Here is a 27504-nt window from a genome sequence, read left to right on the forward strand (position 1 = left end):
GAGGAAAGATCAATCCCAGAACTCTCTGCTCCCCTTCTTTGAGCCCATTGTGCTCCCTTCTGCCCACCCACTGGGGACCAGGGCAGACATCTGCTGCAGGCTTAACTTCTGAGTCCCTGTGCCCGCACACCAGACCTGGTCAGTACTCTCTCCTTCTCTCCCCAGGCATGGAGGAGGGCAGAAGACAGCCTTGAGAACCAGAATTCCTGGGAGCTTGGAAAAAGATCCACTGTATACAAGCTCAGGGTCACAGAGGCTTTAGCCCTTATCTTCCAGAGCCTGAAATGTTTCCATTCACTGCCTTCATTCTCATTCATCTCTGTCTTGACCTGTTTCTGCCCTTAAGAAGGTTGAGAGTGGAAGAGGGAGTGGGGGAAGGTCTCCCAAGCCAGAGGTATAGGCCCAGTGATACTCCCTCTTCTAGCTCTCAAGGACCCTAGAATTAGTGTTGTCTTTGCCCACGGGCTCAGGCTACAGGAATCCTTTGAATCTGCCCTGTTCCCTCAGTGACGGATTAAGGGGACAAAGAAAGAGGCACAGACACAGACAGAGGTGCAGAGAAAGAAGAGGCAGAGAGATGGACACACAGAGAAAAACCACAAGAAGATTCAGAGTGAAGAAAGACAGAAATGTATTCAAAGGAAGGCAGAAAGACAAGGAAGAGACAGAAATGAGAGAAACAAGAGAAATAGATATGAGAGGTACACGTTAGAGAGAGACAGAGACAAAGAGAAAGTGAGAGAGCTAGGGAGAGTGAGGGAAGGGAGGTACAACCCAGGGACCAGAGTCTTTACCCACCACCCAAGGGTTGAGACAGACAGGGAGCATGGGGTCTCGGGAGAGAGCTGGGTCTCCCTTTCTGCAGCTCTGCCTTGACCCTCTTAACTCAGGTGTCCTCAGTGTGGAGTCACTAAGCTTGGATGGGAAAAAATATTGTATTTGTTTCACTAATCTCTACCTGAAATTTAGCATTTTCTTCAATTATGACAGTGGCCACAAACCAGTCATATTAGCTATAACTATGGCTTTGTCACCAATAAAAATCACTTATATTTTTGTATCCTATTACAGTATTGCAGATATGTTGAAATATCATTTATGCTCCTCACAGCTTCAAAATTATGTGAAGTATCAACCTACTGCTAGATCTTATTTAAAGCATTAATAAAGAAGCACATATATTACTGTATCACATTAAAACAGTTTTACAACTGTATTACAATATAATTGGTTTCCTTTGTAATCCTACATATTTCATTTTATGCATTTTAAAACATTATTCTGAGACTGGGTACATAGGTTTTACCAGATTGCCAAAGCAGAACTTGACCCAAAAAAGGTTCAGAACTCCTGCATCTGGCCCCTGACCAGACGCGCCCCCCCCCCAAATACCTATCCCTCCAAACTCCCTGTGTCCCATAGTAATTTACTTGATTCCCTTCTCTTGTTGAGTTACTGGGAAATGTGGGAGAGGAAAGGAGCCAGGGGCTGGAAGAGGGATGAAGGAGAGAGCAAAGGAAGGAAGGTTGGGAGGAAGCATCCTAGACCACTATGCAGTAGAAGGGAAGTTCATCAATGGCACGGGGGAGACTCCTGAGTCAAGGTCAGCTGTAAAAGGAATCCCCTCATTTCCCAGGAACAGGCCTACCTTAGGATCTCTCCTGAACTTGGTCATTGCCTGGGAGCAGCCCTGTGGGAAGCTGGCCTTAAACTAGGAGCTGATGGCTTTCAGAGAGAAGCAGCTGAGGCCTTTGGTGAATTTTCAGTCTTTATAGTAGGAGGTCCGTGAAGAGCATTCTCCTGGCCCCACAGTTGCCCATCCAGAAAAATATCTCCTTATCTGTAAAATGGAGGTGACAAAATTCCCTATCTTAAGAGTTCTTGTGAGGATTAATGGAAACTTGCAAAGCAATATTTGCACAGGGCCTGGGACAGAGTCAGCTCTCTATAAGTGGTAGCCATTACTATGGCCATTTTAATGATTAATTATTATTATCATTTTCTTTCTCAGAGAGAAGAGCTCCAGGAGGCCAAAGATGGCAGATGCTCTCCAAGCTGGAGCAGCTGAGAGAAGTGGAGACCACTTCACACTCCCCTCACCTTCTACTGAGGCAGGGGTCTTCCCCTAGCTACTGACAGCTCCTGTGTCTGCTGACTCACAGCCAACTTCCTCTCATACAAACAGGAAAACACAGCCAGACAGCGGTGTCTCCCCCCTCCCCCCTCCCACCACACAGAGCTAAGCCAGTCCAGCGCTCAGGGGGAAGCACCTCAGGCTCTGGGGGACAGGCTCCAAGGCTGGGGCTCCAAGCCAGATTGGGGAAGAGGAGAGGAGCATTTCTCCTCAGGCAACACCCCCCCCCAAAAAAAAAAAAAAAAACCTGCAGTAAGAGAATGAGGAGAAGGGGTTTCTTCCAAGGAAGAAAAGACCTCTTGCTGGGTCACTGTGCTTGCAAGGCACCAGGCCTGTCCTCAAAAAGGCAGCCCCAAGCCCGGGTTTGGGAGTAGGAATGTTGCCTGAGAAGAAAGCTAGGTGTGGCCCTTGGGGAGGGAGAAGCAGATGGGGACGCCTCTGCTGGGCATCTGCTCCTAATCCCTCACCTCAAATCGCGGGGCTGCGGCTGAAGGGCTCCCCAGCTTGGAAGGCTACGGATTCCGTGACTTCTGGAAGCTAGCTTCCGTCCTCCCATAAACAGGGTGCCAGGGTCCAGCCATCGTGCTGGGCGTGGGAGAGGGCCTGCCACCCTGGGGACTTAGGGCCAACCCCCTGCCCTCCTCTTTTGTCACGACGGGGAGGGAACAGCAGACGGGACGCAAAGCCGTCCTCCACACAGCGCTCTCCTTTTTGCTCTGGTTCTACCCCCGTCCCACCTCCATTCTGGTCTCTGCCCCTTTGTCCCTCTCTGAGGCTGTCTTGGCCTCCAGCCCTGTTCCGGTCCCTTTCTCGGCCCCTGAGAGGGCAGAGTTGGCCAGGCCCCGAGATAAGCGCAGCGGTTGGGTAAGGAGCCCCAACCTTTTGAAGGCCGGCGCTTGCACAAGGAGTGGCCGGGGGCCCGCGGAGGGAACGGGCCGGCGGGGCGGGGCCCGGCCGTCGGGGGAGGGCTGAGGGGAGGCGGGGCCGGCGCAGCGCGGCCGGAGCCTCGGACGGCGCGACACGCACCGGGAGCGGACGGCGGCCGCGTAGTGAGGTGAGGACCCCCGCGCCCACGGGCCCCTGCTGCCCAGACTCCTCCCCGTCCCCTCCTCGAGGGCTCCCTCCGCGCCGGCGGCCCTCCCCTGCCCCCTCCCCGCCGCGGCCCGCCCCTCCCTCCGGTGGCCCGGCCTCTGCCCCCTCCCTCCTTGCCCCCTCCCCTGTCGCAGCCCGCGCGGCCCCGCGCTGCCCCGCCCGCCCCCCGGCACTCCGGCCCCGGCGCACCTCCCGGTTCCCAGTCCCGTGCCCTCGGATGGGTCTGAGTCACTGGGAAACTGAGCTCTGAGTCAGGCCCTAACAAGCTTGGGGATGGGGCCCAACTGTGGAGAGGTAGAGAGGCCAGAACTGATGCCGGGGCGAGAAGCAGTCCTGGTCAGAACCCCACAGAGAGCAACAGGGAGCGTGCCTAACAGGCAGAGGAGGAGAGACAGAAATCTGGAGTCACATACAGCTGAAGAGTTAGTTGAAATTGGAGACTGAGGCAAGGAGAGGCTTAATGATAGAGAGCAAAAGGAGAGGAACAAAGATGGATTTAGGTAGAGGTGGGGACAGGCAGAGAGAAAGTCCAGGGAGACAGAATCTGAGATGCGTCCAGAGAATAGACCAGGGTCAGGGTCAGTTTGGCAGAATGGGACAGAGCCTCAGGGAACGGGAAGGCTCAGGAGAGGAAGATTTGGAGAAAGCAGAGGTAGGGCGATGTCATTTCACACTTCTGAGTCCCTACAGGGAGGGTGCTCACGTGTGCATACATGTGTGTGAACATGCTGCAGGTTAGTGGAGAGAGAAGACCCTAGAGTACCCAGCCTTTGGTCCATCATCTTTCTGGCCCAGTTACCACCCTATCCCCGTTCCCCAAGTGGTCTCTTCCCAGGGCCAGGACCCTACTTGCTGAAACGAGTTAGGGCTCTCTGGACAGCCTGACCAAGGCAGACAGGATGTGGGGGCGGCCAGGGCTGGAGGGACAGGAAGGAAGTCTGAGCAGAGACAATAGGTGGAAGGGGAGGAGGAACTGGGAATGACCAGGATTAGGATGGCCAGAGCCTGGACCTCAGCTCTGGAAACCAGGGGGAGTGAGATCTGCACCTCCTCCCTCCTCCCATGCTGCCTGTGTCCCTACCTTATGCCACATCATGGGGCCCCTCCTCCCCACCATCCCACTCTATTCTGCCCCTGCAGGCTTCTCTCATCTTGTCCTGTGCTTGGTAGAGTGTGCAGTAAAGCGGAGGCAGAGCTTTGATCCAGACATAGGGTGGGCAGGAGCTTGGGGACCAACACTTCCTCCAACTCGTTGTGATCCTGGGGCAAGCCTCTTCCCTTCTCTGGGCCTCAGTGTCCACACCCGCAAATGAAGGGATTATCCTATAATAAGAAAGCCCTTTCTGATCTTCTGGGACGGCTCTTCCTCCAGATTGCCGGCCACTGGTCATTTTTCTTTGGAGGAAGACTGGAGTCTGGTACCTACCCCCTGTCCAGGCCTCAGACTTTGGGACAGGGAGGGGGAATCTCAGCCTGAGCCCTCCCTTCACCCTGCCGCTCCCCCCAGCAATGGCCTGAGCCCCCATGGCTGCTCCTCAGGACCTGGACATCGCTGTGTGGCTGGCCACGGTGCACCTGGAGCAGTATGCAGACACGTTCCGGCGGCATGGCCTGGCTACGGCGGGTGCAGCCCGGGGCCTGGGCCACGAGGAGCTGAGGCAGTTGGGCATCAACGCCACAGGGCACCGGAAACGCATTCTGCGCCTGCTGCAGGCAGCTGCTGTGGAGGGCTCCCTGGATCCCCAGTCGGACAGTGCCATGGAGCCACCCCCCAGCCCAGCTCCCCAAGCCCAGCCCCCCAAACCTGTGCCTAAGCCCAGGACAGTATTTGGTGGGCTCAGTGGCCCTGCCACCACCCAAAGGCCTGGAGTGAGCCCAGCTCTCTGGAAACCAGAAGTGTCCAGGAGCCCAGAGTCCAGCCCGAAGTCCCCTCCTCTCCCCACCTCCTCCTCTGAGCAGACTTCAGCCTTGAATACTATGGAGATGATGCCCAATGCCATCTACTTTGGCCTGGACTTAAGAGGAGGGGCACAGACAGCTCAGGACATGTAAGTGGGGTTGGCTCCCTCGGGATCCAGTGCTGGGAGGGGGCAGGGAGAAGCAGGACATGAGGACTAGTCCTTTCTACTCTCTCCCTTAATGATCACTAGATCTTTTCCCCCAGGGCCCCAGACAGCTCCCAGGCAACTGCCCCCACCCCTGCCGTCAGGCCCACAACAGGCACAGGTAGGTGGGTTATCATGGGTTTGGGGAAGAGAGACAGGGCCCTTCAGGACCCCAGACTCTCCCACCTGACCTCCTCTTCTCTGTCTCCCCCACTCCTCCCCCTGCCAGTACACATCATGGACCCTGGTTGCCTGTACTATGGTGTCCAGCCTGTGGGGGTCCCAGGGCCACCCGACAGAAGAGAAGGCAGAGGTGTCTGTCAGGACAGGGCTGAACAAAGGTGAGTAGTCAGTAGGGTGGTGATGGCAGGAAGAGGGAAGCTTGAGGAGCAGTTGGTGGTCGCTGTGTATCCAGTTATTCATTAAGTGTGCATTGAGCATCCACTGTGTGCCAGCCAGGTGCTCAAGATACAGGCGGGTTATGACAGACCCAGTCCCCTCCTCAGGCAGCCTGTGACTCAGTGGGCCAGACAGGACATGAAACAAGCAGACAAACAAATGGGTATATGATTTAAAATAGGGAGAAGGGCTTTTCATGCTTTCATTTAAGAAATCTTTATTGAGCACTTACTGCATGCTAGGTATCATAGATACTTGAGATAGATCAGAAATCCCTGTCCCTGTGGGGAGATAGTCAAATAATAATACATATGATAAATAAGTTACATCATATGTTAAAAGGTGGTAAGTGCCATGGAAAAAAATAGAGCAGGGTAAGAAGGCTGGGACGGAGTGAGGGGGAAGCGTCCTGCGATTTTTCATTAAAAGTTGCCAGAGTGTTAAGAAGATGACACTTGAGCAAAATGAAGGGGATGAAAGAATTAGGTGTGTGGAATTAGGGGGCGGTGTGTGTGGCAAGAATAGAAAGTTTTCAGGGGTACCCGGGAGTCGTGACAAGGACAGCAGGGCTGAGGCAGAGTGGCCAGCGCCGGAAGAGTGGGAGGAGATGACGTCACAGAGGTAAAAAGGGTCATATCAGGTAGGACCTTGTAGGGACTTTCACTTTGACTCTACGTGAAATAGGAAGCCTTTGGGAGGGTTTTGACTTAAAATTTTAAGAACCCCTCTGGTCGCTATGTTGGAAATGGTCTGTAGGGGGCAAAAGCAGAAGCAGAGAGACCAGTGAGGAGGTCGTAGCAGTAATCTAGATGCAGCATCTCCGACGAGGGTAGTGGAGATGGGGAGAAGTGGTTGGATTTGGGTTATTGAAGGCAAACTATCCTAGGAAATTAGGGTGTGAGAAAAAAGAGTAGTCAAGAATGACTTCAGGGCTTTCGGGCTGAGCCTACACTGTCCAGCGTGGTAGCTACTAGCCACATGTGATTACTGAGCACTCGAAATGTGGCTAGTCTGGAGTAAGATGCGCTGTAACTGTAAAACTACCAAATTTCAGAGACTTAGTATGAAAGAAGCAATACTGGATGCATGTAACAGAAGTAGACATAAATTATCTTACCTTTTATACAGATGACATAATAAAATGTTAATATTTGGGGTATGTTGGATTAAATAAAATATATTATTACAATTAGTTTCACTTGTTTCTTTTTATTTTTTAATGTGGCTGCTAGAAAATTGAAAATCACGCGTGTGGCTCTCACGTTGAGTTCTGTTGGATAGCGCCATTTGAGCAACTGGAAGTTCCTAGAATTGCTCTGCTCTGACATGGGGAAGACTGTGTACAAAGCGGGGGGTGGCGGGGAGACCAGGAGTTCCATTTTGGGCATGTTGAATTTGAGGTATATGTCATAAGCCTGAGAAGAGATGACAGGCCGTTGGATATACAAGTCTGGAGTGCGGGGAGAGGTCTGAATTGGAGATCTAAATTTGTGGGTTGTCAGCATCTAGGTGGGTGTATGAGGCTGTGGGTGAATGTCCATAAAGCAGAGGACTAAGATCAGAGTCCTGGCACACTTCAATATCAAGAGGTTTGGGAGAAGAGGAAGAACCAGCAAAACAGACTGAAAAGGAATGGCTAGTGAAGGAGAAGGAAGATCAGGAGAACATGATGTCAGAGGAGCCAAGTGCAGAAAGGAGGAGGGGGAGGTCAGCGGGGTCAAATGCTGCCCCGAGGTCAAGGACGATGAGGACTGAGAATTGGCCTCTGGAATTGACAACATGGAGGTCACTGAGGACCTTGACAAGGGGTAGAGGTGAAAGCTGTATGAGAATGGTCTCAGGAGGTAACAGAAGTTGGAATGCATACACAACTTTTTGAGGAGTTTTTCTGCAAGAAGAGCAGAGAATTGAGTGGTTGTCAATAGTGGAAATGGAGTCAGGAAGTGGTTTTTGTAGGATGGAGTGTTTCTATGTTTATAGGTGGATTGCGGTGATCTGGGAGAGAGGGAAAATTAGCTGCTGTAGGGGACAGAGAGGGGAGAAAGTCTGGAGCAGTGTCCTTGCGTAGGTGAGAGGACAGCGCACAGAGGAGGGACTGGCTTCAGACAGGGAGGTTTATGATAGTAGCAGAAGGAATGCAAAGTATGTGTGAAACTTGGAAGATGAGGCACTGTGAGTCTGTGGGGTTCTTGTCTGATTGCTTCAGTTTCTCAGTGAAGTAGAAAACAAAGAGGGTAGAGTGATGGTTCTCAACCTTAGCTGCACTATAGCCTGGGGAACTTTCAGAACTAGAGATGCCTGGGCCCCACTCCCAGAAGGTCAAACTCAGGGGTCCAGTATGGGGCCCATATACCTGTATTTTAAGGTTTTGCAAGGATTTTGTGCTACTGAGGTGAAGGACTATGGGAAAGTGGCAGAGAATAATAGAGGACATTCTGGGAAGATGGCATATGCAAAGACCTAAAGGATGGGAAAAAGCAGACGGGGGAAGCATGTTCTAGACAGAGGGAGCAGCATGTGCAAAGCCTCTGAAAGAGAGAAGAGAGTGTGGTTGAACGGTAGGAAGCAAAGGCGAGGGTGATGCAAGAAGAGGTCAGAGGATTGGCAGTCCTTCTCATTGTACAAGGTCTTGCAGCCCATGGTAAGGAATTTGGGTTTATCCTAATTGCAAATGGCAAGTTATTGCAGGATTTCATGCGGGGGGGGTGGGGAGTGAAACGATCTCTTGCATTTTTAAAAGAGCACTCTGGTGGTGATGGAAAAATGGGTGTTGGAGGGAGGGCCTGAGTGGAAGCAGGTGACCAGATAAGCAGTTCATAGCACCCTGGTGAGAACCGAGGGGAACTTGGTCCAGGGAGGGAAGGTCAAGCCCTTTTTGGAGAAAGGACTGAGAAGACTTCTTGATTAGATATCAGCATCCCTGGCAGAGAGCCAGCTCTGCAGCCCTTCCCCAACTTTTCTACCAAGTAACACTAAGGGCAGAGGAGAGGGACTGAAATTGCTCTAATCAAAAATCTAAGTGTGCTCAGGGAAGAAACTCTATGCTAATCTTTTGGGTTCCCAACCTCCCTGTTTCCTTGTTGAAAAGTGATCTAGTACCCTCAAGGCATTCTACGAAGCACTGCAGGTGGGGATGTCCAGGAACCTGGGTCTAATGTGTATTCCTCTGTCTTGCCCCACATAAGGCTCAGCAGGCAGGATCTGGAGGCACGGGAGGACGCTGGCTATGCCAGCCTTGAGCTGCCCGGGGATTCCACCCTCTCACTGCCCACCCTGGACATGGAGACCAACGATGACCTCATTTCACCCTATGCCAGCTTCTCCTCCACAGCAGACCGCCCCACGCCCCTTCTCAGTGGCTGGCTAGACAAGCTCTCCCCTCAGGGGTGGGGCTGCTAGGGAGGGAAAGGGAAGGAGGGGAGGGAGGGGAGGGAGGAGAAGGAAGGGAGAGGCTGGGGGAGTTGGGGGGGTCAGGTCCCAAATGTTCCCAGACCCTAGGAGCCCCCCAGGATACAGCCTCCACCGCTCACTCATGTGGGCCCCTCCCATCCCCAGAAACTACGTTTTCCAAAGACGCTTTGTGCAGTTCAACGGGAGGAGTCTGATGTACTTTGGCAGTGATAAGGTGGGGGTCTGAGAGATGCTGTGTTGGGCCTGGGGAAAGAGAGAGGGAGGGGGAGGGCCGAGGAAGGCTGCGGACTGGAAGATGGGAAGCACGTGGGGGGGGGGTCACCCCATGACTGATGTCAGCATCTAAAGTAGCTCGGCTAGCAGCTGTACCCCACTGCTTGTGAAATGAGTGCTGACCTCATTAAAAGTTGGTGCTGGCTCCCGGGTCAGCACACGTGGCTGAGTTTCTGTCCCTATGCGTCACTGGACTGTCTCTCCAGGATCCCTTCCCCAAGGGTGTGATCCCTCTGACTGCCATTGAGATGACCCGAAGCAACAAGGACAACAAGTTCCAGGTCATCACTGGCCAGAGGGTGTTTGTGTTTCGCACAGAGAGCGAGGGTGAGAATCAGGGCCCGTTGTGTCAGGGTGGGGGCAGGAAGGCCGTGTGAGCACACAGCCTGCTGGCTAACCTGCTTCTCTGTCCCCAACCAGCCCAGCGGGACACATGGTGCTCCACACTGCAATCCTGCCTGAAGGAGCAGCGCCTCCTGGGCCACCCCCGGCCCCCTCAGCCACCCCGACCCCTCCGCACAGGCATGCTGGAGCTTCGCGGACACAAGGCCAAGGTTTTTGCTGCTTTGAGCCCTGGAGAGCTGGCGCTGTACAAGAGTGAGCAGGTGAGAAGGGCCCGGCCGGGGCCAAGGAGGCTGGCCTAGTCCATTCTGGCACCTCACTGTTCTTGCTTCAACCCCGCCCCAACCAGGCCTTTTCTTCGGGCATCGGGATCTGCTTCATTGAACTGCAAGGCTGCAGCGTCCGGGAGACCAAGAGTCGCAGCTTTGATCTGCTCACGCCCCATCGCTGCTTCAGGTGGGGCCCAGACTGGCAGGAGGAAGGCGGGGGAGAGACTTTGGAAGGAGGCACAGGGTGGGCAGAGGACTGGAGGCCTCTTCAGTGGGATGTCAGTGGGTGTGCACTGAGGGGAGTCCAGTGAGTAGGGTCAAGGTCTCAGGAGGGTCTGCGCTGGCCCAGCGATGGCCTATGCAGGAATGGCCAGTGGGAAGGGACAGGTCAGAAGGGGTCTCCATGCCCACGGACTGGCTGTCCACCCCTCAGCTTCACAGCCGAGTCTGGGGGGGCTCGGCAGAGCTGGGCGGCCGCTCTGCAGGAAGCAGTAACCGAGACCCTGTCTGACTACGAGGTGGCTGAGAAAATCTGGTCCAATCGGGCAAACCGGCACTGTGCGGACTGTGGGGCCTCCCGCCCAGACTGGGCTGCTGTCAACCTGGGGGTGGTCATCTGCAAGCAGTGTGCAGGTGAGGGCCGGGGCCTCTAGCTGAAACAGGGAGGGGGAGGGGGGCTAGGGCGGGGGGCTCTGAGTATCCGTGCCACGTACGCTCCACACCCTAACAGGTCAGCACCGGGCCCTCGGTTCTGGGATCTCCAAGGTACAGAGCCTGAAGCTGGACACAAGTGTTTGGAGTAATGAGATAGTGCAGGTGAAGAGTCTGAAAAGGGAGAAGGTGGGGAAGAGGGAAGGAGAGCATCCATAAAAGGCCTTGGGCCCAGCTTGGGGGCAGGAATGTCTGAGACTCTTGAGTTCCTGTCACTAGCCTCTGCCCTTTGTCATCCTACAGTTGTTCATTGTCCTGGGAAATGACCGTGCCAACCGCTTCTGGGCCGGGGCACTACCCCTTGGCGAGGGGCTGCATCCAGATACAAGCCCTGGCCCCCGGGGAGAGTTCATCTCCCGGAAGTACCGACTGGGTCTCTACCGGAAGCCCCACCCTCAGTATCCAGATCATAGCCAACTTCTCCAGGTAGGAGCTGATGGGGAGGAGAGCAGTCTCTAAGTCGAAATGCCTAGACTTGGGCTGGTGGGGGCTGTTTTTGATGACTGGAAGACTGTCCCCATGCTCTCAGGTTGGGTCTTGGGGCTGACAGAGGCCCTTCCCCCTCTGCAGGCACTGTGTGCAGCTGTGGCAGGACCCAACCTGCTGAAGAACATGACCCAGCTCCTCTGTGTTGAGGCCTCAGAGGGCGAGGAGCCCTGGTCCCCCTCAGCCCTCGATGGCAGCTTCCCTGGTCTCCTGCTCCCAGGTAATTCCCACAAGGGCCTCCTTTCTCACTCTCCAAGAATTGTCAGGCCTGACCTATGCCTTGATTATTCCAGGAAGCCCCAAGTATCCTCTAACTCAGGCCATCACAATAGCCTAGTCTGGGCAGTTTCCCACCCTTCTAGATCCCCTGGGGTCTATTTCCTGTTGTCATGAAATGACCAATGGTGGCCACTGCCTGGGGTGGATCTGGATGTTTGAGGTGTTAGTGCTGGTCTTCCCCTGACAAGGTTAACCCATAAGTGAGCTCTCATCTCCCTGGGGGAAGTCTGATCATAGAAATGGTCATCAAAACAGGCTTTCCTCCAGTGGTCAGGCCAGAGGGGCTGAGACACTTATAGGACGGCCCTGGCTGACTGGCTGGTCGGCTCACTGGTGGGGACAGGCAGTGGGCAAGGGCTGGAGTCTCACTTCTGCCATCTCCTTTTCTACTGTGGGTGGTAAGGGGTCCAGCTCCACTGGGCTTGGCTTGGCCATGCTGCCAGTGGAGTCGGGTCCCACTGTCTTCCTCAATCTGATCCTTTCTCCCAGGGGGCGCAGGCCATCCCACTGCACTGCCCTGAACTGACTGACCACTTCTTCCCCTTGCAGACCCTTCTCCTGGTGTGTACAATGAGGTGGTGGTACCTGCCACTTACAGCAGCTTCCTGTACTGTGGTCCCATCAGCAACAAAGCTGGACCCCCACCTCCTCGCAGGGGCCGGGATGGTGAGAGGGGAGCCGAGGGTGGGAGGAGATGGGGCAGAAACTGGGATGAGCAAGAGTGTACCAGAGAGGGCTGGGAAGGCCAAGTAGGGCCATGCCCTGGTGTGGGCTGGATGCTGGGAGTAAGAGAGGGACCATGCCTGGAGGCAGCATTGGGTGATAGCTGAGAGCCTGTGCTGTGAAGTCAGACTGCCTGGGCCAAATCTTAGCTCTGCTACTTCCTACTTATGTGACTTAGGGGAGCTACTCAAACTCTGGGCCTCAGTTTCCCCATCTGCAAAAGAGAACTGAAAGTGATACCCACCTCATAGGGTTGTTGTGAAGACTACATGAGATCATACATAGGCAGAGGGTGTGGAATAGATGGAATAATTATCTGGTAAATGGGAATTATGACAGTAGGGACAGAGGTCTTCTAGCTGCTGACCATCAGCCTCCCCCTTAGCTCCCCCCAGACTGTGGTGTGTGCTGAGAGCGGCTCTGGAAATGTTTGCATCAGAAAGCAGCCCTGAACCCCTCAGCCTCATCCAGCCCCAGGATGTTGTATGTTTGGGTGTGAGTCCCCCACCCACTGACCCAGGTGACCTCGACAGGTAACTGCGCCCTGTGCTCCCTGCACTCCCCCTTTGCCTTCCTGATGCTGAGCCTGCCAGCCCCTTCCTGGTCCCCATTCTCCTCCTTGACCTCACTTTCTCTCTAGGTTTCCCTTTTCCTTTGAGCTCATCCTCACTGGGGGGAGGATCCAGCATTTTGGCACAGATGGAGCCGACAGTCTGGAGGCCTGGACCAGTGCCGTGGGCAAGGTGAGCCAGCTGAGACCCCTCCCCGACAGCTCGTGGCCTCTTTGTCCCCAGCTGCCCCCAGCTTGCCCTCTCTTATTCCTACAGCTAAGGTTAACAGCTGTGCTAGGACCAGTGTTAGGCACTACCCACTCCATATCTCATTTAACTTTCACAGCAACCCTCGGAGGAAAGGATTATCAATATTTCACATATAGAGAAACAGAGTCACAGAGGTTATGAAGTCACTTGGTCAAGGTCACACAGCCAGGAGGCAGCAGAGCACAGGATCGAAAACAGACCTCTGTCTCCAAAGCTCATGGCTCAAACCTCACTGTGCAGGGCCTCTGCCCAAGGAAAGGCTGCCTCTAACTCCTGCTTCCCTCTCCCCCAAGTTCTCCCAGTCCAGAGGGAAGGCTGCTCTCACGTGCCCCAGCATCTCCATTTCTAGGCCAGCCAATCTCTCCGTCCTGCACCCTCTCGCTGGAGTTAAACGTTCACACCCTGGACTCAGACATGCTGGGATCTGAGTCCTCCAACTCTCAGCCTCATGAGGTTTTCCATACGGATAGAGTGGGTGTACAAGACATGCCCCTCAGGGTTGAGGATTAAGAGACATGTGAGGCCCGCACTGCCTGGCACACAGCAGGCCCTCCATCTGTGGGTGTTGAAATAGTAATGGTGATGATGATGCTAATCGCTCCCATCCTTACCTAGTTTTTCCCTCGGCCCTGCTCTACCTCAGCTCATCATGCTGGCGCCCTCCTGCCAACCCGCCAGAACGTTGTGGGCCCTGGCAGGGTTGCACTTCCGCCTTAACCCCTTGCGGCTGCCCACCTCTGCCCAACTTCTGAGCTGCTACGCTGCAGGGGTGGTTAGTGACTTCCCATTACCGAAGTCCAAGGGCCTCCTCCCGGCCTCCCCAAGTCGGCTCTGCAGCACGTGACACTCCTCTGTGGGAAATGCTCACCTGCTCTCTGGCTTCTGACCCCACTCTCCTGGTTAGAGGAGTAGAACTCCCGCCAAGAAATTGTCTTCATGTCTTTTCAGGGCTCTGTCATGGCCCTTGCAGCCATCATGCTGTCTCCTCTGATTGTCAGCTGTGTTTTCCAAAAATGTAGCTCATCCTTAAAGGCCGTGTGCTACCCAAAGTGTGGTCTGTAGCCTGGGACACCACACTGGCTCACAGACTCTTTGTTATGGCCTCTGGCAGGATAAGAACAGAACTTGAGAGTGAACATTCAGAATCTTTTATAGCAATGTAACAGAGTGATTTTATGTGTAGAATCTAATTTCTTAAAGTAGGGACTTTTATGTTTCTTTTTTCATTTCACTTTGCTACTAGTTCTTTTTTCTTTCTTTCTTTCTTTTTTTTTTTTTAACGAAGTACTGGTTAGTAATGGATTGGAATTTTGAACAAAAAAAGAAAAGAAGAACCCCCTGTTCCTTCCCCACAGGTGGTTGGGGAAGCACTCCTTTGGGACCAGCTCAAACACTTGTTTCTCTGTGAAGCCTCTCCTGGCCGCTTAGGGTGCTGGGATTTCCCAGGACATCAGGACTCTTCAGTTACAGCATTTGGGCTCCCCATTCCTTCTTGCCTCGACATCCTGCAAAGAACAGAAGGCTGCCACACAGAGGTCTTCTCTGTGTTGGCTGCAGCAAATTAAATTGAACTGAATTTCTTTCCTGTCTTTCTCCATTCATCTCCTGTCTTCTTGGGTCTTTCTTCTGCTCTCTCCCGATCCCTTTTCGTTCCTCTCTTTCTTCTGCTTTCTCTTCATGTCTTTCCCTATCCTTCCCACTCTTATTTCTTTCCTCCATGTCTTATCTCTTTCCCCACCCTCCTTGTTCCCCATGTCCTCCTCTTGCCTCACAGTGGTTCTCCCCGCTGAGCTGCCACCAGCTGTTGGGCCCTGGGCTGCTGCGGCTGGGCCGCCTGTGGCTGCGCTCTCCCACCCATTCAGCCCTGGCCCCTGGCCTCTGGCTGTCAGGGTTTGGACTTCTTCGTGGTGACCACCTCTTCCTGTGTCCAGCACCGGGCCCTGGCCCGCCAGCCCCCGAGGACATGGTGCATCTGCGGCGGCTACAGGAAATCAGTGAGCAGGGGTGGGGACTTGGGGTAGGGGGCAATGGACCTTTACCGATTTGGGATCCCTGTGGGAAATAGCCAAACATAGTGGATTCAGGCACAAGCTCTGGAGTCAGACTGCCCAGATACAGACCCCCATCTCTATCACTTCCTAGCTGTGTGACCTTGGACAAGTTATTTAACCTTCCTGTGCCTTAGTTTCCTCATCTTTACAATGGGCACAATAAAAGAGTTGTAAGTTTCAAATAAGGCAATGCACATAAAACACTTATCACAGAGCCTGACAGAACGTATCTTGTAAGTGTTTAATAAATGTTATGTGTTATTAAGGTTATTGTTAGTATTATTTGGAGTCACTTGCTAGTTGGAGACTGGGAGAGAGGACTGGATACTCTTACTTCTTCCTCAAAGAGGAACAGTGTGGGATAATATCGGAGGACTTTGGAGACAACAGACCTGAGTCAAGCTCAGCTTTTCCATTTTATAACAAGCGAAGAGACAAGAAACTGAACCTCTCTGAGCATTAATGTATCACCTGTAAAATGGGGATAATATTATGTAACTTATAGGATTTAATGCAACAATGTTTATTAAGGTTCCTAGTCTGGTACCTACATACCTTAAATACTTAGTGACTTACTGGTCACTATGATGAGGACAATTATGATAATGTCTGATGATTCTTCTCCCAGGTGTGGTTTCAGCAGCTGACACCCCAGACAAGAAGGAGCATTTGGTCCTGGTGGAAACAGGAAGGTAAGTGTTGCCCCTCTCCTGGGTCTCTCTTTCAAGAGCCCAGCTCCCACCCTCCACCCTGGTCGGCTGGACCACTGCCCACTTCCTCAAATCCACCTGCCTGTTGGGCGCCTGGGTGGTTCATTCGGTTGGGTGTCTGACTTCAGCTTGGGTCTTGGTCCTGGGGTCCGGGATTGAGCCCTGTGTTGGTCTCTGTGCTGAGCAGGGAGTCTGCTTTTCCCTCTTCCTCTGCCCCTCACCCAGTGTGTGTGTGCTTTCTCTCTTTCTCAAATAGATAAAATCTTAAAAAAAAAAAAAAAAAAAAAAGGAAAAGGAAAAGGAAGAAAGAAAGAAAAGAAAAAAAAGAAAAGAAATTTCACCTTCAGGGGCCCCATCTGGGTTGACTGTTGCTGCCCCCTGCTGGTGGCTCTGGGAAGTCTGGTCCTTGTGATCCTGGGCCTCTTAGTTTAAAGGACCCTCCGGAGCTGGCTCTGACTCAGGCCTCTCGGGTCTCAGGACCCTGTATCTGCAGGGGGAGGGCCGGCTGGACTTCTCAGCGTGGAACGCAGCCATTGAAGGGGCAGCTGGCGGGGGCGGCACAGGGCTGCAGGAGCAGCAGATGAGCCGGGGTGACATCCCCATCATCGTGGATGCCTGCATCAGTTTTGTCACCCAGCATGGTGAGTGGGTACTGGCCAATATGGAGCCAGTACGGGACGGGGGACATGGGCACAGCCAGAGGGTGTGATCTGCCTATAAGAGCTTTGCCTCCGGAGACTACGGCCCAACAGCAACCCACTGTATCTCCCTTGGCAAGCTGCTTTATCTATCTGAGCCTCAGCTCCCCCATCTGTAGAATGGGGCTACTAACAATACTCATTCTCTAGGATGGCTGTGATAGTAAGATAACATATGTAAAGCTTTTAGCACAGCACCTGGCAGGTAGTAAGTGTTCTAAGGTAGCTGTTGGTGGGGGCGTGGGTGTGGAGAAAGAGCAGCACTGAAATAGGACTGGAGAGCCATAGAGAACAAAAAGAGGGCAGCTACAAGGCAAGAGCCAAGCTGTGCAGCAAAACCCTTGAAGGTCTGAGCAGAATTATTCTGTGTGGGAGTTTTTCCAGGCATAAAAGTACAGCGATGCAAGTGGTTCCCAGAATTCTTTGTGACTTTTTGGCCTCTGCTTTTTTTTCTCCAGCCCAAGGAAGGACCAAGTAGAATCTTGCTCCTTGGCAAACCCCCTTTTTAGAAGCCTGGACTCTTGAGAAGGAAAATTCATGGAAAACCAAGGAAGGCAGTAAAGGGCAAAAAAGACACATCCATGAACTACAAATACCTGTGCTTACAGCGTGGACAGTGGATAGTCAGTGGCTAGTGACATTCTCCACACCTTGGTAGCAGCCTCATGCACTGACTTCCCCCACTCCCTAGATCCCATTCTCTTCTCAGTCTCCCTCATGTTTAAAGGAGGAGCGAAGTCAGCAGTCTGGGGAGGAGCCCTGGAGAAAGAGTATAGGTGGTCATACCCACACCACTGCTCTTCATTCAGCAGCTGTGTAATGAGTGGCTCCCATGTGCCACACACAGGAGATAGAGCAGTGAAGAGGGAAGCACAGAGACTAGCGGGAGAGATGGGTACTAAATAAGAAAAATACAGTCCTCATTATTCACAGCAGTTCTATTCTACGAAGTTACTGTAAACACTGAATTAATGAATCCTAAATCGTTGCCCCAGTGGAAATACAGGGTTAGGTTCCCGGGAACCTCTGGTCACCTTCTCATCAGGTGATCGACATGTAACCTTGTTTGAAGTGTGTTTCTGTTTAAAGACACTTTATTTAACATATATTTCTGATCTATTAACTTTGAACTCACAGCCAGCAGCAGTATAACTCACGCAGGTGCAAAGCTTATCGGACACACATATTCTCTCCGTAAGGCACACACAGCCTTCCTGCACTTCACTTGGGGGCCATTTTAAACAGTGAAACTACCGGAAAAAAGCACAAGAATGTAAAAAACATGGTTCTATATATACCATGAAAACTACACTTGTTTACCATATGAGACCTTGGCTGGGAATGCGTCCAACAGGCAGCTCAAATTCTCCTCCACTCTGTGCATGTTCATAAATGATTGAAAAAGTGCACCAAGTATTGATTTGGGGGTTACAAATAAATTTTAGCAAGTAGATGAATTCACAATGTGGAATTTGTGACTAGTGAGGATCAACTGTAATGTAATTTGAGAGTGCTATTTCAAAATTAAAGCAGCGAGGAGATAGAGAGTGATGGAGGCTATGTGTAATGTCCTGGTTGGGGAAGGACTTTCTGAGCAGGAAGACTTGAGCAGGTTCTTGAGAATCAAGACCATGGAGGCCGACTTCCTCCTCTCTGGCCCCCTTACCCCAATAGTGATATAGCAGGTTGGTGGGGGGGATCACAGATACTGGATACTGGGTGGGTAGTTGGGTCTCTGGGCAGTGGTGAGCAGAGATGCTGGCTGTTCTCAGGGCTTCAGCTGGAGGGCATATACCGGAAAGGGGGTGCCCGTGCCCGTAGCCTTCGGCTCCTGGCTGAATTCCGGCGGGATGCCCGGTCAGTGAAGCTCCGGCCAGGAGAGCACTTTGTGGAAGATGTCACCGATACACTCAAACGCTTCTTTCGAGAGCTTGATGACCCTGTGACCTCTGCACGGTTGTTGCCTCGCTGGAGGGAGGCTGCTGGTACTGCCAAGATCCCAAAGAACTCCTCACAGGCGACCAAGGGGCAACCTGGAACTCCACCCTCCCCCCCCCAATCCCTGAGGCTGTTTTGTGGGNTTTGGCAGCCCTCCTCCCCAGTACTCCCCTCCCCCACCCCCACACCCCAGGATCACTCAGGGACTCAGCTTAGGTCAAGGTGGGAAGGGGGCAGAAAGTCATCCATCCTGGGTTTGCTTCTCTAAAAATCCCTCCATGCTCCCTTCCCTGATTCTCTCCACCCCTCCCCCATTCCATCCCAGAGCTACCCCAGAAGAATCAGCGCCTGGAGAAATACAAAGAAGTGATTGGCTGCTTGCCACAGGTCAACCGCCGCACACTGGCTACCCTCATCGGGCATCTCTATCGGTCAGTATGGCCAGACCCCCTGCAGGCTCCTCACTGACCTTTATCACCTCTGTCCAACTCTCCCCCCACCACCACCCCCTGCCACCTCACATTTATTCATTCATCCTGCACACAGTTGTTAAGTGAAAGGGTCACAGCACAAAGGTTCCGAGTGTGGACTTTGGGGTCAAGCCTAGGCTTTACTCTGGCTCCACCATTCTAGTGTGTGACTTTGGGTAAGTTATTTGCATTCTCTGAGCCTCAGTTTCCTCATGTGTAAAAGGAGGATGGTGTAATGAATAGCATCCACCTCCTAGGTGATGAGAGTTACATGAGATAATCCTTATAAAATTCTTACTACATCTCCTGGCATGTAGGTAGTAAGCATTCAGGAATGGTGAGCAACCAATGTTACTTTGTTTTATCATTCTATGCCAGGCAAAGGGTTAGATGTAGGAAGCACAAAGAAAAATAAGGTGCAGATCTACCTTGATCAGCCTATTGGAGATAGGTCTTTAAGTGATTCCAAGGTGAACCCTGGCTGTGTTGTACTGGTTACTCTGTTTCGGGCCAACTATGGCCCATGGGCCAAATCCATCCAATTGCCTGTTTTTCTAAGTAGTTTTGTACAGGGGCGCCAGAGTGGCTTAGTCGGTTAAGCGTCCAACTCTTGATTTTGGCTCAGGTTATGATCTCAGGGTCATGAGATTGAGCCCTGCATGGGGCTCCCTGCTCAGGGAGGAGTCTGCTTGAGATTCTCTGTCTCCATCTCCCTCTGCCCCTTCTCCCTGTGTGCTTGCTCTCTCTCGCTCGCTCAAATAAGTAAATAAATCCTATAAATAAATAAATAAATAAATAAATAAATAAAGTAAGTAAGTAAGTAAGTTTTGTGCATGGAGTGTAAAGGCACACCCGTTCCTTTATATAGTGTCTATGGCTTCTCTCATGCTACAACAGAACTGATGAATTGGAACAAAGAATGTATGACCTACAAGCCTGAAGTATTTACTATCTGTCCCTCTACATAAAAAGTTTGCTGCCCCATACTATATTTATAATCAACCATTTCTCATCTGTCTTCCCTGGACTGGGTGCTCCCTGAGGCCCATATTATGTCTTAAAACTGTATCCCATGTGTTTAGCCCAGGGCCTGGTATACTGACTCAAGTATTTCCTGAATGAATGGGTGCATCGACCAATAGGTGAGCACAAGCTGCATCCCTTATGACCAGTGTCACACCCCTTTGCAGGGTACAAAAGTGTGCCGCTCTAAACCAGATGTGCACGCGGAACCTGGCCCTGCTGTTCGCACCCAGTGTGTTCCAGACAGACGGGCGGGGCGAACATGAGGTGCGGGTGCTGCAGGAACTCATCGATGGCTACGTCTCTGTTTTTGATGTAAGCTGTCCCCACCCCTGACTATAGTCCCTTTTCCTGGATTCTGGACTCTTCTCCCGCCAAAAAGCCCCCAGCCCAGACCTCTAAGGCCCTCTGGATCAAGAATCACCTCCCATAGCCCTGGGTCCCTCTATCCCATACCCTCACTCCAAATGCCCATGCCCCCCTAGTTCTTAGCTCTTCTAGCCTCTCATGCTCCCGTACAAGTCTTCTGGTCTTGCAAACTCCTCCTGTTTCCCTCTTTCCTAGCACCCCTCTGCCCCCACCTGCCCCACAATACACACACTCCTGTTTTGGCTCTTCCACAGATTGACTCTGACCAGGTAGCTCAGATTGACTTGGAGGTCAGTCTTATCACCACCTGGAAGGATGTACAGGTAACCTGTCCTGACCTTAGACTCGTGAGTGGGCCAGGAGGGGACATCAAGATAGGAAGGTGCCCTTCTGCTTCTGGACAGTGGCCCTCAGCTCTCTGAGACACAGGGGAAACTCAAGGAGGGGAGTGCTTTGGGGAGAGGGATTTGCTTTAGGATTTGCTCTATTTATTCCACCACGAGGACTCTTCGTTACAAAATGATGGCAGAATACTTGGGTTCCACATGTAAGAGATCCAAGGAAGAGTTAGGTAAGGTAGACAAAGTAGTGAGAATAAAAGCAATGAATACAGTAGCAAACAGCTAAGGACTTATCTTCCAAGCACCTATAATCTTACTTTCATGTCACACAACTCCATGAGGTAGACAGTCCCATTTTTTCAAATAAAGAAACAGAGGCCTTGAGGGTCACTTATTCAAAGTTCTACTGTAGTGAGTGGCAGAGTTGGAACCCAGAGAGTCTGACCTTAAACCTGTCCTTCCAAGCATATGCTACACTGCTTTGGGAAGCACCCATGCAGCCTGAAGATGTAGTTCTACCTCTCCTGGGGTTCTCCCTTTTAAGAGCCACACTGGGGATGAGGGGTAGGAGGAGACTTTAGGACGGGGAGGAAGTACTTAGGAGGCAACATAAGGAGTCCTCTGACCTTGATTTTTTGCATCCTCTTGTGTCCTCCTGACTTCTTTATTCCTTCCCCTCAGCTGTCCCAGGCTGGAGACCTCATCATGGAGGTTTATATAGAACAGCAGCTTCCAGACAACTGTGTCACCCTAAAGGTCAGTCCTGAGGGGACAGGAGGGGAGATGAAAGGATGGGGGGGCAGGGTCAGTGGGCTGATCAGCATGGGTCCTCTGCTCCTGCCCTGACCCCAGGTGTCTCCAACACTGACTGCTGAGGAACTGACTAACCAGGTATTGGAGATGCGGGGGACAGAAGCTGGGATGGACTTGTGGCTGACGTTTGAGATTCGTGAGCACGGGGAACTTGGTGAGCATGACCATGTGTGTGTGTATACACATGTGATGGGGGGGTCAAAGTCACCAGTGCTTTCTGTGTTACCAAATACAGCGACACTGTCCTCGTGCATGTGAAGGGACATCCTACACAGTTGATCACTCCCTCTTTCTCCGTACTCTCTTCTTTCTTGACTTTGTGGACCCAAGTCCTTGGTTTCCCTTCCTCCCCAAAGAAGGCTTTTCTTCTCCTTTGCCTATATTCCAAATATTGGAAGGACCCAGAGTTCAACCACAGACCCTTTTCCTTTCTCTATCTACATTTCTCCTTGGATGAGTCATCCATTCCAATGGCTTTAAATGCCATTCATAAGCTGGGTCTCTGGCCCAAACCTCTCCTCCAGGCTGTAGATTCACATATCCAACTGTCTACTGCACACCTCCACTTGTATGTTTCACAAGCATCTCTAATTTATTTTTATTTGTATTATTATTTTTTATTGGGGGGAGGGGTTGGGGGAGAGAGAGAGAGAGAATCCTAAGCAGGCTCCATAGCAAGGCTCAATCTCACGACCCTGAGATCATGACCTGAACCGAAATCGAGAGTTGGACGCTTAACTGACTGAGCCACACAGGCACCCTAAGCATCTCTAATTAAAAGCATGCAAACCGGAACTCAATTCCCAGGCCTTTTGCCTAACAAAAAGCCCAGGCTATTTCCCAGTTTTCCCTAACTCAGTCAGTGGCCCCTCTGTTCACCCAGTTATCAAGACCGGAAACCTGAGAGTCCTCCCTTTCCTTCAACTTCACACCTAACCCAACCAACTAGTCCTGTTGATTCTATTAGAATTTGTTGCTTTTCCCCATTTCCACCATTACCACCACCCAAGTCGAAGTCACCACTATCTTTCTGCACTCAACATTAACCACTAAAATGTACAGCCCCAGAAAAGGAATAGCTGGCCCGTGTTCCCTTCTTGCCTCCCAACATTCCGTTTTCCACACAGCAGTCAATGTGCATTTCAAACATAAATCAGATCATGCCATTATTTTCCAATGGCTTCACACTGAACTTCAATTCAAATTCAAATTCCTTATTATGGCCCACAGACCCTGAATGTCTGGTCCTTGCTTATTTCTCGGACCTCATCTCACATAACTCATTCTGTGTTTGAGCCATGCTAGCTGTTTTTCAAACACGTCTTTCCTGAATCAGGGCCTTTATTCCTGAGTTGTGTCATGGCTGAAATCTTCTTTCCCTGATCTTAGCATGGCTTGTTCTTCCTCCTCCTCCAGGCCCCAATCTCAGCTTCAAATGCCCCCTTCTCAAAGACCTTGCCTGGTCATCAGTCTGTCCCAGTAGCTGCCCTCCTACTCTCTCTCTCAGCTTCTTATTGTTTCTTTCAAAGCATTTAATTATCTACAATTCTTTGGTTGACTTTCCTGTGTACTGTCTGTTCCCTCACTTTGCTGTGGGCTTTGTGAAGGTAGGCCGTGGGTTTCATGCTCACCATTGTATCCCCAGGGCCAGCAATGCCTGGCATAGAGTTGGTCCTTATATAAATACCTGTGGCTGGGCTGTGGAATGGACAAATGGATGTGACTGGTGGGAAAGGAGCTGGAGGCTCCAGGGTGTGGATGGATATTCCGGTTGATACCCACCCCTACTTTACTCCTCAGAGCGGCCACTGCACCCCAAGGAAAGGGTCCTAGAGCAGGCTCTTCAATGGTGCCAGCTTCCAGAGCCCTGCTCGGCCTCCTTGCTCTTGAGGAAAGTCTCTCTGGCCCAAGCCGGCTGCCTCTTCACAGGTGAACCTCCTTCTTCAGCCCAGCACCCCCATACCTAGGCCTCTCCCCCAAGACCTTCCACCCAGTATTGCCTGTTTGTGCCCAGGTATCCGGCGCGAGAGCCCAAGGGTGGGTCTGTTGCGGTGTCGGGAGGAGCCACCCCGCTTACTGGGAAACCGCTTCCAGGAGAGGTTCTTTCTGCTGCGTGGCCGCTGCTTGCTGCTGCTCAAGGAAAAGAAGGTGAGGTGCTGCGGGGGTCGGGGACGGGTGCGGGCGGCCCCCGTGGAGCAGTGAGGACTGCATCAACCTTCTCACTCCACAGCCCATGTGCTTATTGATCTCAATGCTGCCCTGGTCCTTTGACCTCTGTGACCCTGTGATCACATAACCCCAGTGCCTCCATGACCTCTTGACCTGACTGACTGTGATCCTTCTCTCTCCTCTTGACCTCACTGACTGCCTTCTTGTTCTCAGAGCGCTAAACCAGAACGAGAGTGGCCTTTGGAAGGTTCCAAGGTCTACCTGGGGATCCGAAAGAAGTTAAAACCTCCAACACCGTGAGTTTTCTTCCCCAGGCCACAGTTCTAGGGCCTTCCTGCCATCATCCCTCTGGCCTTTCTAATCACCCATCTCTGTTCTCCTTTGCTTCCTAGGTGGGGCTTCACATTGATACTGGAGAAGATGCACCTGTGAGTACCTCTCGGCTTGGCTTCTCCTCTGGCCCAGCCCTGCACCCTGTCCTCTACCTCCATCCCTATAGCCACAACCCCTCCTCTCTGGCTAATTCCCCTCTGATCACCCCCAGCTACCTGTCCTGCACTGACGAGGATGAGATGTGGGACTGGACCACCAGCATCCTCAAAGCCCAGGTGAGGGGAAGGAAAAAGATGAGGATGAGCTCAGAGGTCCCAGCTATAGACCCACGCCCACTGTGCCAACTCCTTCCTCTCCCAACAGCACGATGACCAGCAGCCAGTGGTCTTACGACGCCATTCCTCCTCTGACCTTGCCCGTCAGAAGTTTGGCACCATGCCTTTGCTGCCCATCAGAGGAGATGACAGTGGGGCCACCCTCCTCTCGGCCAATCAGACCCTGGTGAGGTCCCTCTGGCCTGCTGCAGTGCCCTCCTGAATCCTGCCCATGTCCTTGCCACCCTGCAGGTGGGAGTGGTGTGCCTGCCAGCCTGGTGCCCCCCTCTGCCTTCTCTGTGCCCCCGCTCCCCACCCCTGCCTTCTGTTGCCAGGCCTCACTGTGTCTCTGTGTCTCTCCCTCCCCTCATCCCCATCCCACCTGTGCCCAGCGGCGGCTTCACAACCGGAGGACCCTGTCCATGTTCTTTGTGAGTACTGTACCTATCTCAGCTTTGTGCCCCTCAGCCCTGTGTTCCTCTGTGCTGCCTGAACCAGTGTGCCCTCTGTATTTGTTCTGATGCAGGCCATCTGTGTGTGTGTGTATGCATGAGAGAGAGAGTATTGTGAGGGACCAGAAGAAATGAGAAAAATGAGGTATGGTAGGATATGATAAGGAAAAGGGAAAGTGGTCATAGGAGCTGAGAAATAGAAGGAAAGTGGTTAAGTGAACGTATTTTGGAGTCAGATAGACCTGGGCTGAAGCCCCAGTTCTTCCATTTACTCACTGTGTGATCTTGGGCAACGTACTTAACCCCTCTGTACCTCACTTCACTCTCCTGCGGTGTAACCCATCATACAGAGTTGTTTTGATATCATCATGAAAAGTATTTTACAGCATCTGGCCCAGAGGAAGAGCTTAACAAATGTTAGCGATGAATAATCCAGTAACTCTAACCCTGTGCCCGCATCACGCTACCCCGTTCCTATCCAGCCGATGAAGTCATCCCAGGGGGCTGTGGAGGAGCAAGAGGAACTGGAGGAGCCTGTCTATGAGGAGCCAGTGTATGAAGAAGTGGGGGCCTTTCCCGAGCTGACCAAGGACACCTCTACCTCCTTCTCCACGATGAGAGAAAAGACAGCCAACCCAGAGATCCCCCTCACCAGCCAGAGGTCCTTTGACAGACCCCTTCTCCCCAAGGCAGGTGGCCCAGGCCCAGAGGAGAAGCCACCTGAGCCCCCTCCTGGCCCCCCTTCAAAGAGCAGCCCCCAGGCATGTGGGTCTCTGGAGGAGCAGCTGCTCCAGGAGCTTAACAGCCTCATCCTGAGGAAGGGAGAAACCACCATAGGCCTGGGAAGCCCCTCTCAGCCCTCCAGCCCCCAGTCCCCAAACCCCAATGGCCTTCTGACACAGACACCTGGCTTTCCCACCCAACCTTCCAGTTCACCCTCCAGCCAGCCCCTCACATGACCCTAAGATGAGTAGTCTGAAGGGGTAGGTAACCAGAGGACCCAAGTTCTCACCATGGCAGACACTGCTGGGAGCCTCCTCTGCTCTGGCTGGAAAGACTCTAGAATCCAGTGCGGTGTATGGAAGGAGCACAGAACTGAGGGCTCTGGATTCTCCTGCCCAGAGAGGGTCAGACTATGGCCCCTCACTGAACTTCCACTCACTTACATGTACCATGAAGTCACTGAAATAAGGAGAGCAGTGAACATCAAACTCTTTCTTAGAGCTGTAAGCCCCACATAATTTCCCTCAACGAGGGCAACTCCTGCTTTATATATTGGATACATAGGAGTTCTGTGAGAGATTTTGGGTTTGAAAGGAATGGTTTTATTGCATTAAAGAAAAAAAAGGATTTGGAAGCCAGAAAGCTGAATGATCTCCAAGTCTATCCTATCCCACTTCCTACATTTGGGGACTACACTGAAGACCTAGAGTGCAAAGGTTGATTGGGGTTGGGAGCTGGGGTGAAAAGGAGCCAAACAGGATGTGTCACTGTTAATAAATCTTGGAACCAAAAGGCTATTATTGTTTGTTTCATTCATTCATTCAACAAATATGTATTGAGCTCCTAATTAGGTGTCAGGTATTCAGGATCACGTTTGAACAAAATAGATGGGTCCTGGGGCTCCTGGTTGGCTCAGTCGGTTAAGCCTTCAGCTCAGGTCATGATCCCAGGGTCCTGGGATTGAGCCCTGCAGCCCCACATTGGGCTCCCTAATCAGCAGGGAGCCTACTTCTCCCTCCCCCTCTGCCGCTCCCCCTGCTTGTGCTCTCTTGTGCTCTCTCTGTCAAATAAATAAAATCTTAAAAAAAGAGAGAGAGAGAGAGAGAGAGATGGGTCCTGCTTTTATGGAGTTTCCACTGTACAGGGGGAACAGAAAACAGAAAATACCCAAATTAATTCAGTGCTGTGAAGAAATCAAACCAAAGTGATGTGCTTGTGGAGATGAACTTTAGGCTGGGAGGACGGGGAAGGCCTCTGTGAAGAGTTAAAGAAGCCAGACACGTGGAGTGCTGGGAGAAGGAGCACTCTAGAAAAAAGAGGGAAAGCAGCAGGCATGAAGGCTCTGCAGTGAGAGACTTGGCCTGCTGGGGAAACAGAAAGGAGGCTGGAGTGGCTGAAGCACAGTGAGTGGGGAGCAAGAGAAGAGTATGGGCTGAAGGGGGAAAGACTGGCAGGGGCCCAATAATGCACAGCCTTATAGGCCATGCTAGGGTGTTTGGATTTTACTCTGAAGCGATTGAGAAGTTTGAAGGGAGAGAGTGATCAGATCTTATTTCCTTTTTTTAAAAAGAACATCAATCACTCTGGCTGTTTTGTGACCAGTGGGTTATTGGGGGGGGGGGAGTGAGGGACCAGATATTAGACTGGTGACTGATGCTGAGGCTTGGACTAGGTGGTGGTTTTGGAAATTGAAGGAAGGTGATTAATAAGAGATCTTTTAGAAGTAGAGCCTACAGAACTTGCTGATGGACGGAATGTGGGGTAGGAGAAAGGGCACAGTGACTCTGGGTTTCAGACTTTCCTAACTGGATGGTGAGAGGTGCCATTTGTTACACAGTTTGGATAAGATATCTGGGGGAAGGATCAGGTAGAAGGAGCAGTTTTAGAAGTTTGAGGTACCTGTTAGATCTACAAGTGGGGGGTGTCAACGAGCTGTTGAAAGTGTGAATCTGGAGTTTGGGGCCACAGATAACTGCTTTTTCCAAGTCAGGGGTGTGGGCCAAGGATAGGTGAGGGGGGTGAAGAAAGGGTGTGGGCATCCTCAGAAAGCAGTGA

General features: G+C 52.1%; 1 protein-coding gene and 1 long non-coding RNA gene across 6 annotated transcripts in view; one reads left to right on the plus strand and one right to left on the minus strand.

The window, feature by feature from the left end:
* Nucleotides 1-3026, minus strand: part of LOC103663720 — a 134153-nt gene extending 131127 nt beyond the window's left edge. The window contains exons 1-2 of the long non-coding RNA XR_568855.2: nucleotides 2602-3026; nucleotides 1649-1840 (exon numbers count right to left, since the gene is read on the minus strand). This is a non-coding gene — a long non-coding RNA (uncharacterized LOC103663720). The remainder of the gene's footprint in view (nucleotides 1-1648; nucleotides 1841-2601) is intronic.
* Nucleotides 3027-3173: 147 nt separating this feature from the next.
* On the plus strand, nucleotides 3174-26244 carry ARAP3 (ArfGAP with RhoGAP domain, ankyrin repeat and PH domain 3). Of its 5 annotated transcripts, XM_008691467.2 has the most exons (32): nucleotides 4609-5274; nucleotides 5391-5452; nucleotides 5561-5672; nucleotides 8916-9116; nucleotides 9286-9355; nucleotides 9621-9741; nucleotides 9835-10019; nucleotides 10106-10212; nucleotides 10459-10658; nucleotides 10756-10841; nucleotides 10980-11162; nucleotides 11307-11442; nucleotides 12051-12167; nucleotides 12610-12757; nucleotides 12865-12967; nucleotides 14820-15039; nucleotides 15725-15788; nucleotides 16284-16447; nucleotides 18277-18489; nucleotides 18768-18873; nucleotides 20103-20250; nucleotides 20559-20627; nucleotides 21327-21401; nucleotides 21498-21612; nucleotides 23259-23387; nucleotides 23473-23606; nucleotides 23841-23923; nucleotides 24020-24055; nucleotides 24172-24235; nucleotides 24324-24461; nucleotides 24667-24705; nucleotides 25209-26244. In XM_008691467.2, exons 1-32 carry the CDS (start codon nucleotides 4751-4753, stop codon nucleotides 25683-25685), a joined length of 4629 nt encoding a protein of 1542 aa, XP_008689689.1. In that variant the 5' UTR covers nucleotides 4609-4750; the 3' UTR covers nucleotides 25686-26244. The 5 variants fall into 5 exon arrangements, with proteins under 5 accessions (XP_040478235.1, XP_008689689.1, XP_008689690.1 ...); XM_008691468.2 differs by lacking the exon at nucleotides 24667-24705; XM_008691469.2 differs by lacking the exon at nucleotides 18277-18489.
* Nucleotides 26245-27504: the final 1260 nt, after the last annotated feature.

This window comes from Ursus maritimus, unplaced genomic scaffold (genome assembly GCF_017311325.1).
Source record: "Ursus maritimus isolate PB19 unplaced genomic scaffold, ASM1731132v1 scaffold_5, whole genome shotgun sequence".
In the NCBI taxonomy this organism is placed as follows: domain Eukaryota; kingdom Metazoa; phylum Chordata; class Mammalia; order Carnivora; family Ursidae; genus Ursus; species Ursus maritimus.